The 12129-nt window shown below is 39.8% G+C and overlaps 1 protein-coding gene across 1 annotated transcript in view; it reads right to left on the reverse strand.

Annotated features, from left to right (window-relative positions):
* The window catches only part of PTPRK (protein tyrosine phosphatase receptor type K), a 528548-nt gene that overhangs the window by 416697 nt on the left and 99722 nt on the right, over positions 1-12129 (reverse strand). The window contains exon 4 of the mRNA XM_089686377.1: positions 4271-4542. Coding sequence (XP_089542503.1) covers positions 4271-4542 — 272 coding nt within the window. The remainder of the gene's footprint in view (positions 1-4270; positions 4543-12129) is intronic.

The raw sequence follows: 12129 nt of genomic DNA on the forward strand, positions 1-12129 counted from the left end.
ACTTTGGTGCTGGGTGCTTTCATCCCCTTCCTGCCAGGCCAATTATCAGCTTTCAGCGCTGTTGCAATTTGGAGGACAATTACACGTTCATGCAACACTGTACCCAAATTATCATCATTTTTTTTTTAAAGATAGAGCTTTATTTTTGGCGGTATTTTATAACCACTCCAAAACCAACTGTCCACCTGTGAGCCAATACAGTGAATTCTCTGCAAACACAACACAAAAATATTCAATAAACATAAATCAAAAAAATTTTTTTTAGGTTCGCAAACACATCACACCACCTCATATAATAGTGTCAACCAATATATAGATAAATATCGTGCTGCGCTCCTCTATTATTATCAAAGACACATGTGCGTGTAAAAATCGATTTCTCCCTGATGAAGCCATGTGACCGGTGGCGTAACGCGTAGGGGAGGGGCTCTGACGTCACCGCGTGCAGTCGGCTTTTCTGGCGAGTACAGACACAGTGTGTGTTAACACACTGCTACCTTTTCTTCTTAAAGGCTTGTTTATTTTAATGAAAATGTGAGTGTGACAGAGTTTGGCAATAAAAGGAGTTTTATAAGGATAAAGCACTATCTTCTGTTTTTCTTTGCAATTATATATGTGGAGTTTGCTGGAGTAATTCTGGAGGATTGTTCCCCTGGAGGGGAGAAGGAGGGAAGATTCATCCAACCATCCACACACCCATAGATCCATACAAGATAATGAGGAGAGGAGTGACACCAGGTTAACCAGGAAAACTGCAGTTTGGAGAGATTGTTTGAAGGTGATAAGCAGCCAAGCATACTTCATCCTTTTATAGGATAAACTGCATGATTTAGCCAGTTGAGGCTGGAGACGGAGGTGAGCGCATGATAGAGCTGTATTTATGCTGCAAAGGTTTTTGGAACCTGGAGTGTATTCATCGAATTAGCACAATTTCTCAAAAAGAAAGAGGACTCTTATGTATCAGTCTCTGGATATACAATGATACATTTATTTCCATAGTATAAAGGGATTATATAAGCACAGTGGACATTTATTTTTTTCACATTTTGTTTTGTTTTTTTCACACTTTATATTAGATTTTATTTTAGTTTATTTTTTACACATAATCAATGTGTCTTTAATGATAATAATAGAGGCGCGCAGCACGATATTTATCTATATATTTTATAACCAATGTTTTTTTTTTATTTTTTGCTAAACAAATGTAAAGTTTTTCTGAGTTTGTTATAAAATTTTGCAAATAAGTCATTTTTCTTCTTCATGGATGTGCTCTGTTGAGGCTGCACTAATGATCAGTGGCGTGATTATCAATGTAAACCATGTACCATGTTTCCTCACACAAAGCATATAAGAAAAGTGCTGCCGATAAGTGGCAAGTCTGTTTATTATGTGATCGGCTGTGTCCAATCACAGCTGATCACAAGTAAAGGGCCACTGTGTTTGGCCCTTTACCCCGAGGGCGAGGTTCTGGAAGGACATCCATGGACACCCTCCCAGAACTAGATGATCACGCTGTAGCCGCCCTTTGACTATAGCGCAGTTGGGAAGTAGTTAAATTGCGAGTAAAAAAAAAATAAAATATGACTGAAATGTGCCAAAACCACACAACTTTCCTTTATTCCTCTTTTCATAAATCTTTCCTAAGTATATTGGATGTTGTATTTTATGCGCAATAGCTCAATTTCCTTTGATACTATGGTGTGTATCAGAAGCAAAATGACCAATTTTCTCTCTAACCTGTTTTTACTTAAAAACACCCTGTTAGATTTGGGAGGAAAACAGACTATTTTTCCAGTTCCTCTGAAACTGATGAAATATTTGAATTCAATGGGCTAAGGTGAAAAGTCCTTGTCTAAGTAATCTGTATCCAAGGCTCTGCAGTGCTGATGTATCTCTGTAGGAAATCCCAGACAATGCAAATACAGGAAGCTGCAAGATGGCAAAATCCACACGTCTATGTTAGCAGTCAAACTTCTATGGTTAGCATTAGCACAATTTCTTGGCACCTGTAGGCCACTTGTATGGTGTACCTATGAATTACAGTCCCAGGACCATGTGGTTGCTCAAAACTAATTGGGAAAAAATGTTATTCAAATTATTTTCCTACTTGCTGTATGCTTCATAGAAAATTGTAATATCAAGAAAACATACTAACCAAAGAAAACCACAGCCCCCCGCCACCACTAACAACAATTCCTTCCTCCTGTAGAAAGAATGTCAAACTGCCATTCCTGAAAATAAAACCCGTAAACTGACTGCTTTCTATGCAAAGCTGAACCAGATTTTGCATGCTCCAGTTTAGTAAATCCCCCCCAATATATTGTTTGCTTCAAGCAAGTCAAATTGGGGATGCAGCAAAATTTCGGCCAAAAATATTTATTTTTAAAGTTTATCAAGAAAACATACTAACCAAAGAAAACCACAGCCCCCCCGCCACCACTATGCGGGGCAACAATTCCTTCCTCCTGTAGATAGAATGTCAAACTGCCATTCCTGAACACTTACAGGATTCTCCAAGTTAGGCAAAATGGAGTTGATTTACTAAAACTGATGCACTCAGAATGAGCATATTAGCCAACTAGCATCCAACTTTATCGTATTCAATTAAGCGCTGAAAATAAAACCCGTAAACTGACTGCTTTCTATGCAGAGCTGAACCAGATTTTGCATGCTCCAGTTTAGTAAATCCCCCCCCGCCCCCCCCCAATATATTGTTTGCTTCAAGCAAGTCAAATTGGGGATGCAGCAAAATTTCGGCCAAAAATATTTATTTTTAAAGTTGTGTTCCGTCAATATTTCCCAAAACACCAGGCATTGGGGTTAATTTACTAAAACTGGACTGCAGCTGTGTATGACAGCCAATCAGCTTCTAACTTTAGCTAGTTCAATTAAGCATTGACAAAAAAAAAAAAAAAACCTGGAAGCCGATTGGTTTCTATGCAGAGCTGCACCAGATTTTGCACTCTCCAGTTTTAGTAAATCAATCCCATTGTCTTACCTCATAGTTATTACCTTTTGTTCCACTTGCCCCTCCTTTTTATAATACAGGATTTATACAGCACAAACAGTTTGCTCGGCACTTTACATTATAAAGGGAGACAATACAGCAACAATACAGTTCAGTACAAAAGGGTTAGGAGGGCCCTGCTCCTAGGAGCTTACAATCTAAGAGATTGTGAGCTCTGCCTAATCCTCTTGTATTGAATTGTATTATTGCTATATACTGCCCCCCCCTTTATATTGTAAAGAGCTGTGCAAACTGGCCCTATATAAATCCTGTATTATATTAACAATAATAGTAATGGACAAAGTGAGAGTAGGGGTGAATAAACAACAGAATAACTTCTCTGTATGAGAGCCACAGCAATGGCTATACTTTTCAGTATATATAAATGTATGTATTAACTGTGAATTTCGCTTCTATTTATGGTCAAACATACCTGTTCAGAGGTAATTTTATTTTGCAATTAAAGTGGTTGTAAAGGCTCAAAGATTTTTACCTTCAAGCAATCTATGCATGAAGGTAAAATCCTTCTGTGTGCAGCTCCCCTAATACTTACCCCAGCCCACTCATAATCCAGCAATATGCACAAGAGTCAACTCTCATTGGATGAGACATGGCTCCCGTTGCTGTCAATCACAACCAGTGGGCCAATAAGGAGAGAGAGCGGGTGGGGCCAAGCAATGGCTCTGTGTGTGAAAGGACATGCAGAGCAGTGGTTCGGAAGCAAGTCTGCTTCAGTGCCCCCATAGCAAGCTGCTTGCTCTGGGGGCATTCGGCAGGAGGAAGGGCCAGAAGCGACGGCGGGGGACCAGAGAAGAGGAGGATTGGGGCTGTTCTGTGCAAAACCACTGCATAGATAAGTACCAGAGCAGGTAAGTATGACTTTATTTTTTAATTGCCTTTAAACATCACTTATTAATAATAATTTATATGGATGTATTTATGCCTGGTGTTCCATTTTAAAGCTATTTTCCTAAATAATGCCTTTACAACTCTCTGCAGTGTCATGTAATATAAGCCATAATTATTACATCGTCCAATGCAGTTTCTATCAATGACAACATGTTTAACACGCTTCAACAACATCGCATTATAGCATTGCACATTTTCCCAGAAAAAAAAAAAAAAAAAAAAAAAGCACAAATCTGTTTTGTAAAATCATCACAAAGCTCATCTTAATCTGCAAATGGAACGATAATCATGGTATTAGAAGAAATGGGTTTTATACTCAATGGTGTTATGATGATCAGATTAGCATGGCTTTACCTGATACTCATTTGGCCAAAAGGTGCTAACGGCCAGCTCAGCCCTCAGCCAGTCCTTGCCAGTGGCACCCGTGACATTCCAGATAGGGTTGGCAAGGGGTCCTTTATTCACCCGCACAAAAATGTTCAAGGTCCCAGGACTGTCTCTTTTTTGAGTGAAGAGAAGATAGTTGAAGTCGATGCAGTGCGTGTCATTTTCCTTCATGTTAGGAAGCTGTAAGCGTGCCTTTTCTCCAAGATCATGTTTGGACGAATCCACAATCATGTAGGAACCTTTAAAGAAAGTTAAAGAAATCTTTGAAATACAGTGCCTAGAAACAGTGACAATGTCAAAAGAAATACTGCCTTTCCACTAGGGAAATGTTATCTTTTTGAGGACATACAGATGCTATACAAAAGGATGCAGAGTTTGCAAAAACAGTTTAAGCATTGCAAAGAAAAAAAAGGACAAAAGCAACTTCGCTAAGATTTTATAGCTACATGGAGAGCAAGGATCTGATAAGAGTGCCAGCATCTGACAGCGCAAGATGCTAACCCCCCTGGAACTGAATGTCCTTCATTAAAATTTACACTGCAAAGACTACAGCACTTTTAGAAGAAATTTAGCTGAGAAAACAAGGGATATGGACTGTTCCTAAATAACCCAGAACTCCAGCCAGCTAAATGCAATTAGCAATTTTTTTTTCCTTTTTCAGTCAATCTTTTGAGCTACACGCCTCTACAACATAGCACAACTAGACAGATAACTGCAACTTTTACCTACTTGCGTAGTTAGTTTACAATATTTACAATAATTACATCTCATGCAAACTGGACATTTTGCTAACTCTCCTAGAAGCCTTTCCACCTGGAAGCAGTGTTTTGGCAGAAAAAAATGCTTGATGCTTCTATTAGTATGTAATACAGGGGTGTTCAACCTGTGGCCTATGGGCCACTTATAGTCCTCAACCTCAAACCAGGAAGACGCATGCCCAGGGTCGGCAACCCATTGATCACCATCTGGGCTTGCTATCCCACCATTCCAAAGCATCAAAGTGCATTAAGCCCGGGCCAGTAGCAGAAGCTGGTGGTTGTGGAGATAGCATGAGCTGCATAAGCTCCCTCTGTAGCCCCAGCTTCTGTCCCACGTGGACTGATACCAAGTGCACTTCGCCTGGGACATTTCTAGTAGACTGGAGAGCGATGCCAGCAGAAGCTGGAAGAAAAGAAGGTCACTGAGCTATTACAATGGGCATATTACCACCCATTAAAGGGTTAACAACTATTCGCCTGCTTTCACACTGATCTGCGGGTGCGGCGCAGTGCACCTGTGGCTTTCCTGCAGGTTTGCTGCAATGAGCCATAGACTCATATAGCCTGTGGGTTTGGTGCGCTTTCGGAAAAGGAACCATACCCACAAGATATAATAGAAGTCTACGGCAAAGAGCAGTTGACCTGCAGGAAAGCCACAGGTACACTGCGCTGCACTTGTGGTATGGTTTAACCTGCAGGGCATCAGTGTGAAAGCAGCATTATAGGGGGGCTCAGGACAGTGAGGGCTCATTTACATTTGTGGCTTGGGGAGCAGTAAAACCCCATTGCTGAGATGTGTTTTCACCACACCCCCAACCACTGGTGTAGCTTCAGGGGCCGCAATGGCAACCCCACCCCATGCTCAAGGGAGCCCATGCGACCTCCCTGTCACATTCTGTTTTACACTTGGAAAGGAGGGGCAGTGGGGAGCAACATATACAGGAACTGCCCCCCCCCTCCATTCTCCTCCTCCCGCTGAAAGCTGGCTTTTCCTCCTGTCAGCATTCAGAGGCTACAGGAGGAAAATGTTAATTATGTTATTCAAAATTAAAAAAAAAATCTAAATTATGAACCATTTCATTCTATTGTGGCCAGCGCTCTTCAAAAAGGTTGAACGCCCCTGGTGTAATGAGTTTAAGCACGTTTAGCACGTCAAGAGTTTGGGTGTTGATATCACTGGCCAGAATAATAATTTATTTTGGACATTGAAATGAATTAATGCTAAACGTGCTATAACATGTTACACACTTTTACAAGTGCCTAGCGTTAACACATGTTTAAATGTGTTTGCAGACATCAAGTGCTCTTTCTGCCAAAGTGCTACTGCTCCTGAATGCAATGGCAGTGGGTTTTTTTATTTTTGCCTCTAAACTCCTCTAAAAGTTTATGTGTGCATGGACACATAGGCTAACGTGAATGGACACAACTAGGAGCAGCTTAAAAAAAAAAAAAAAAACATCCAGTGTGCATGAAGCCTAATAGTAATACACGAGTTAAAATAAACTTTTAATTTTAACTTTTTAATACATTTGTCCACCTATAATGAAAAAAAAAAAAATTTAATTCAAAATCAGTACCAAAAATTAAAAAGTTAACACTGCCAACTTCAACTTGGGCTTAGGTGCCCAAGTCAAAGTTTGCAGTGTTAAGATTTTATTTTTGGTACACGGTTTTATTATTAGATGCCCCTGAGAGCACAAAAGACTTAAAGAATATGTAAAACCAACGCTTCCTATTCCTGATGTGTGCCAACTGTACCATGTACTTGTATGAAAAAGTATCCTGTTCTCTTTGCATTGCTTCCTTTGTGTGAAATCCCTGAAGTCCCTCTGCTCTCCTTAAAAATTTACCACACTACGGAGAACACAGCGTGGTCAGTTCTCTAGCTTTGATAGGAACGCAGTCTGCACTCCTCCAATGATCAAACTTGACCTGCAACCCCCCGCCCGCACAGCCTTTCCCTGGGAAGATCAGTGTTCTGCTTTTTCTCCTCCCACAGCTCATTTGCAGCTGAGAACAGAGGGAATGTGATCATTTAAAAAAAAAAAAAAAAAGTATTTATAATTTTTCTTTTAATCAACAACCGTTTTGTTTTCATTTCTATTTTAAAAAGTGAAGGTTTCCATGTAATCAACAATAAGCTCAGGAAAATGTGTCTTATGCTGACAATACATTATACAATTTTCTTGAGATTTTTGCTTTAGATGATTTACCAAAAACCATATAATATGAGGTCAAACCTAAACAACACTTTCAATTGTATCCAATTAGGCAGGCCCTTGCACTACATAGTTGAAGGTAAATCTAAAGTAATATGGGCAGAAATTGGACAGAAAACTAAGAAACTTGTATAGTCAGCCTTAGACAGAAAAAGTGAAAATAATATAGCAACATTATTTAAGACTGTTCTTAAAAAAAAAAAAAAAAAAAAAAAAAAAAACACAGTTTCAGTGACCAGTCAGGACACCCATTAAAGCTTTACTTTTGGAAGAGTGGTGTATATTAATCATACTGACTGATTTACACAAAGCACATGTAGCATACCATAGTTCTCAAATGACCTTACCATCCCCCTTCAACAACCAGCCATTAGCACAGAGGTTACATTACAAGGCTAATTCCTTTCAGCGGGATAGTTTCTGGTTTGATGGCGCTCAGATGTTTACATGCTCTCCATATACTGTACGCAGAGCTTTTTTTTTGTGTGTTAAGTCACTTCAAGTTTTGTTTTTGTATCCTAAAACAAGGTTTGACTGATCATTCTATCTCTGAGTGTAATTACTTGTAAGAATAATGTCTTCACAACACATCCAGAAGTGTAATTGTTCTGTGCAAAAAGTACATGAAAAATCCTTCTTATTTTCTAATATCATTATTTATGGGAGAAAAATGAGAGCAGAAAGCAAGACAAAAAAAAAAAAAAAAGTTTTATTCCCCCCCCTCGGAGGTCCCAAGATACAGAGCTCTCAAAGCTTATTTCTCCAAGACAAAAGCGTTTGTTGCTCCGGTGAATCCATCAGATGGAGCCAATGCCAGATAACCTGTGTCTTTATTTGAAAACCGGGGAAGAAAAATGTCTTTGTCAAAGCTCCTGAATGCAATTTTTGTCATTCGCTTTTGAATAGGTGTTCTAGGACAAGGTAATAGCACTGGGAAGCAAACAAGAAAAAAAAAAAAAAAAAAAAAAGAAAAACCGTGGTCAATGGAAACATTATGACCGGTAACCCAAGACACACATGACCCTTTCACTGCGGGAACTCTTATTACCTCAAAAGGAACTTGAGTATATTTTCACAACACACATTTTAAACTGACTATAACCCTTTTCATGAACAATTCTGTATATACATTACACATCTTCAATGTTTCATTTACTTGTCTATATTTTGATTACTGTATTTCATAAGCAGATTTATTAATGCTCCAATGCTCATCTGTGCATTTAGAAATCTGAGTTAACGAGTCTTTTTGGATCTATCATGAAAACGTTCACTTCATATGAATCAACATTTCAACTTTTTCCAAAACATATTTTTTTATGCATAAAGTATCATTTTCTTCCTATGACTAAAGGCATCATTCACACCATGGTGCAAAGACATGAGTTTTTCTGCACCGCTTCTACAAGGACACAAAAAAAAAAAGCATTGTTCTCTATGTCCACTGTTCACACTATTTATTTATTTCAGGTACTTATATATCGCTGTCAATTTACGCAGCGCTTTACACACACATACACATTATATATATATATATATATATATATATATATATATATATATATATATATATATATATATATATATATATATATATTACATTCATATCAGTACCTAACCCTCAAGGGGTGTACAATCTAAGGTCACTAACTTACATTCATACGTACACATTCTAGGGACAATTTAGACAAGATCCAATGAACCTACCAGCATGTCTTTGGAGTGTGGGAGGGAACCGGAGTACCCGGAGGAAACCCACGCAGGCACAGGGACAACATGCAAACTCCAGGCAGGTAGAGCCGTGGCTGGGACTATGACACTTGTATTCCGTACAGATTTTTTTCTGCACAAGAATCTGCAACATGTATAAAACTAACTAAAACACGCATGAAAACTGATGTAAACTTGTGTCTCTGCAAGTGAAATCTGCACGGCAGTCAGTCAATCAGTTTTTCTGCGCGTATGGTGTGAATGAGGCCTAAAAGGTCCATTCGCATCTTCACAGTGCAGTAACAAATGATAGAGAAAGGATTCATGTACATGAGCTTACCCTGACCGCTGGAAAACGCAAATCGCAGCAAAACCGCGGTACAGTGATTGCCGTGTTTTCCAACGGTCGGTGGACAAAACGTTCCTATCCTAAATGCAATTCTTCCACGTTCAGGAAAGGGAGATTTAAAGTGATACTAAACCCAGGACTCTGCACTCACTATATCTGGTCTCCCACAGTACACAGAACATGGAAATGCACTTATTTTAGTAAACATAAACTGCTAAATACCTTTTCTCATCAGCAGTATATAGCAGTCTTGTGACTTCTACCAGTGTTCAGCAGAGCATTGGTTAAAGCTTGTAGGAGGAGTTTTCTTTCTGCTCTAGGAGGATGGAAATCCCCTGACCTCTGTTTGGACAGTGCTGATTGGCCCTGTGCTAATCACATGCACTCTCCCAAGGGGAGAAAAAAAAAAACCTAGCAATACACACCAAACTGAGCACATGCATGCCTATAGATCAGTCTGGAGATAAGAGGCAGTTGCTTTAAAAAGGGGAGGAACAGAGAGTAAAGGCTCAAAAAGCCTTTTTACACAATGCAGAGGATTAACCCCTTAGGTTCCACAGTGAGTATAACAAGCATGCTTTACTGCATATACAGACTGATTTTACTGTTGTGGGTTTAGTAAAACTTTAACTTCACCTAAAATGCTGAAGCTCCTAAACTCTGCTAAAAGCCTTTGTGTATATGGATACATAGGCTTGTATGGAGTGGAGTTTAGGAGCTTTGGCAAATAAATGCCAAAAGTTCCTAAACTCGAGTTTAGCAGTTGCTCGTGTACATACATGAAGCCTAAGAGTTTTACTGCATTTTATATCAGCACATGTTAATGCAGAACTAAACCCTCCGATCGTTTTCAGCCAAGGAAGTTGCCATCTTGGCCACAGTTTGATCTGCAACTGCCATGATGCCGCACATATGAGCAGTTATGACACCAGCCATTTGATGGTGCGACGGTTTGGTTGAGAGAACAAATGTGATAGTAAGCAATTTCAGGATGCAACTGGTTTTTTAAACCATTAAATCAATGGGTTTAGTTCAGCATCAAATAACAGTTACATTCCCTGCAATGTAACGGTCACGTTAGTTGTGTTCTCAACCAAACTGTCACACCATCAAATAGCTGGAGGCATAACTGATCACATGGGCAGCATCATGGCAGTTGAAACATAGGCCAAGATGGGAGCTTTCTCAGCTGAAAACGATAGGAGGGTTTAGTGCCGTTTAAAGTGATTGTAAACCCTTACATATACCCAGTGAAGTGACAGGCCTCAAGTGACACACAGTGAAGAAACAAATCCTCCTACATAAGTTGTACATGTTTATCTGCAGACGTCTTTCCCCTACATCCATTCAAAGTGTAGAATTTGCACAGGAACTCTCGGCTCTAAAAAGCAGGAGGCAGGGAGCTGAAGTTACAATCCGTGAAGAGAACTCAGAGCTGACTGGAGGTAAGGGACACCTCCCGACCCCTCCTTCATACAGCACACAGGAACAGAGCTGAGGCTATCAATCACAGGCTGTGCCCTTCCCAGTCACCATTTTTCTCTTGGTGTCTGGAAAACTTATCGGAAATGTCACATGCTTATAACAGTTGAATGAGGCAACAAACAGAAACGACACTTAGTGCTCTGGATTGGCACAAGTACACACTATAGAGGGATATGCTTTTTTCATTTTCATGTCTGTGGTTTACAACCACTTTAACACAATGCATACTATGAAGAGGCCCTTGGAAAAACGCTCCTCCCAACTTCCCAGCCTAGGTCATATGGTCCTTGGTTGGCAAATATTAATGTGGAAAATCTATTGCTTGCATTCAGTCAACAGTGAGATATATGGATCAAATATAAACATAGATAATGTTTTAATAAACACATTTAAATTTGATCAGTTTCACATAAATATAGGAAATTCTATTACTTAGATCAGCTCATTTTGCCTTACAGTGAGGAACAGAAGTATTTGAACGCCCTGCGATTTTGCAAGTTCTCCCACTTAGAAATCATGGAGGGGTCTGAAATTCACATTGTAGGTGCATTCCCACTCAGAGACAGAATTTAAAAAAAAATTCAGGAAATCACATTGTATGATTTTTAAAGAATTTATTTGTCTTGCCCTGCTGAACATAAGTATTTGAACATCTGAGAAAATCAGTGTTAATATTTGGTACAGAAGCCTTTGTTTACAATTACAGAGGTCATACGTTTCCTGTAGTTCTTGACCAGGTTTGCACACACTGCAACAGGGATTTTGGCCCACTCCTCCACACAGATCTCCTCTAGATCTGTCAGGTTTCGGGGCTGTCACTGAGCAACACGGAGTTTCAGCTCCCTCCAAAGATGTTCTATTAGATTTAGGTCTGGAGACTGGCTAGGCCACTCCAGAACCTTGATATGCTTCTTACGGAGCCACTCCTTGGTTATCCTGGCTGTGTGCTTCGGGTCGTTGTCATGTTGGAAGACCCAGCCATGACCCATCTTCAATGCTCTGACTGAGGGAAGGAGGTTGTTGCTCAAAATCTCACAATAAATGGCCCCATTCATCCTCTCAATACAGTGCAGTCGTCCTGTCCCCTTCGCAGAAAAGCACCCCCAAAGCAGGATGTTACCACCCCCATGCTTCACAGTAGGGATGGTGTTCTTGGGATGCAACTCATCCTTTTTCCTCCAAACACAACGAGTGAAGTTTAAACCAAAAAGTTCTACTTTGGTCTAACCTGACCACATGACTTTCTCCCATGTCTCCTCTGGATCATCTAGATGGTCATTGGTAAACTTCAGACTGGCCTGGACA

Source organism: Staurois parvus, unplaced genomic scaffold (assembly GCF_062004578.1).
Source record: "Staurois parvus isolate SC_StPar_1 unplaced genomic scaffold, SC_StPar_1.0 ptg000397l, whole genome shotgun sequence".
NCBI classification, from domain to species: Eukaryota; Metazoa; Chordata; class Amphibia; order Anura; family Ranidae; genus Staurois; species Staurois parvus.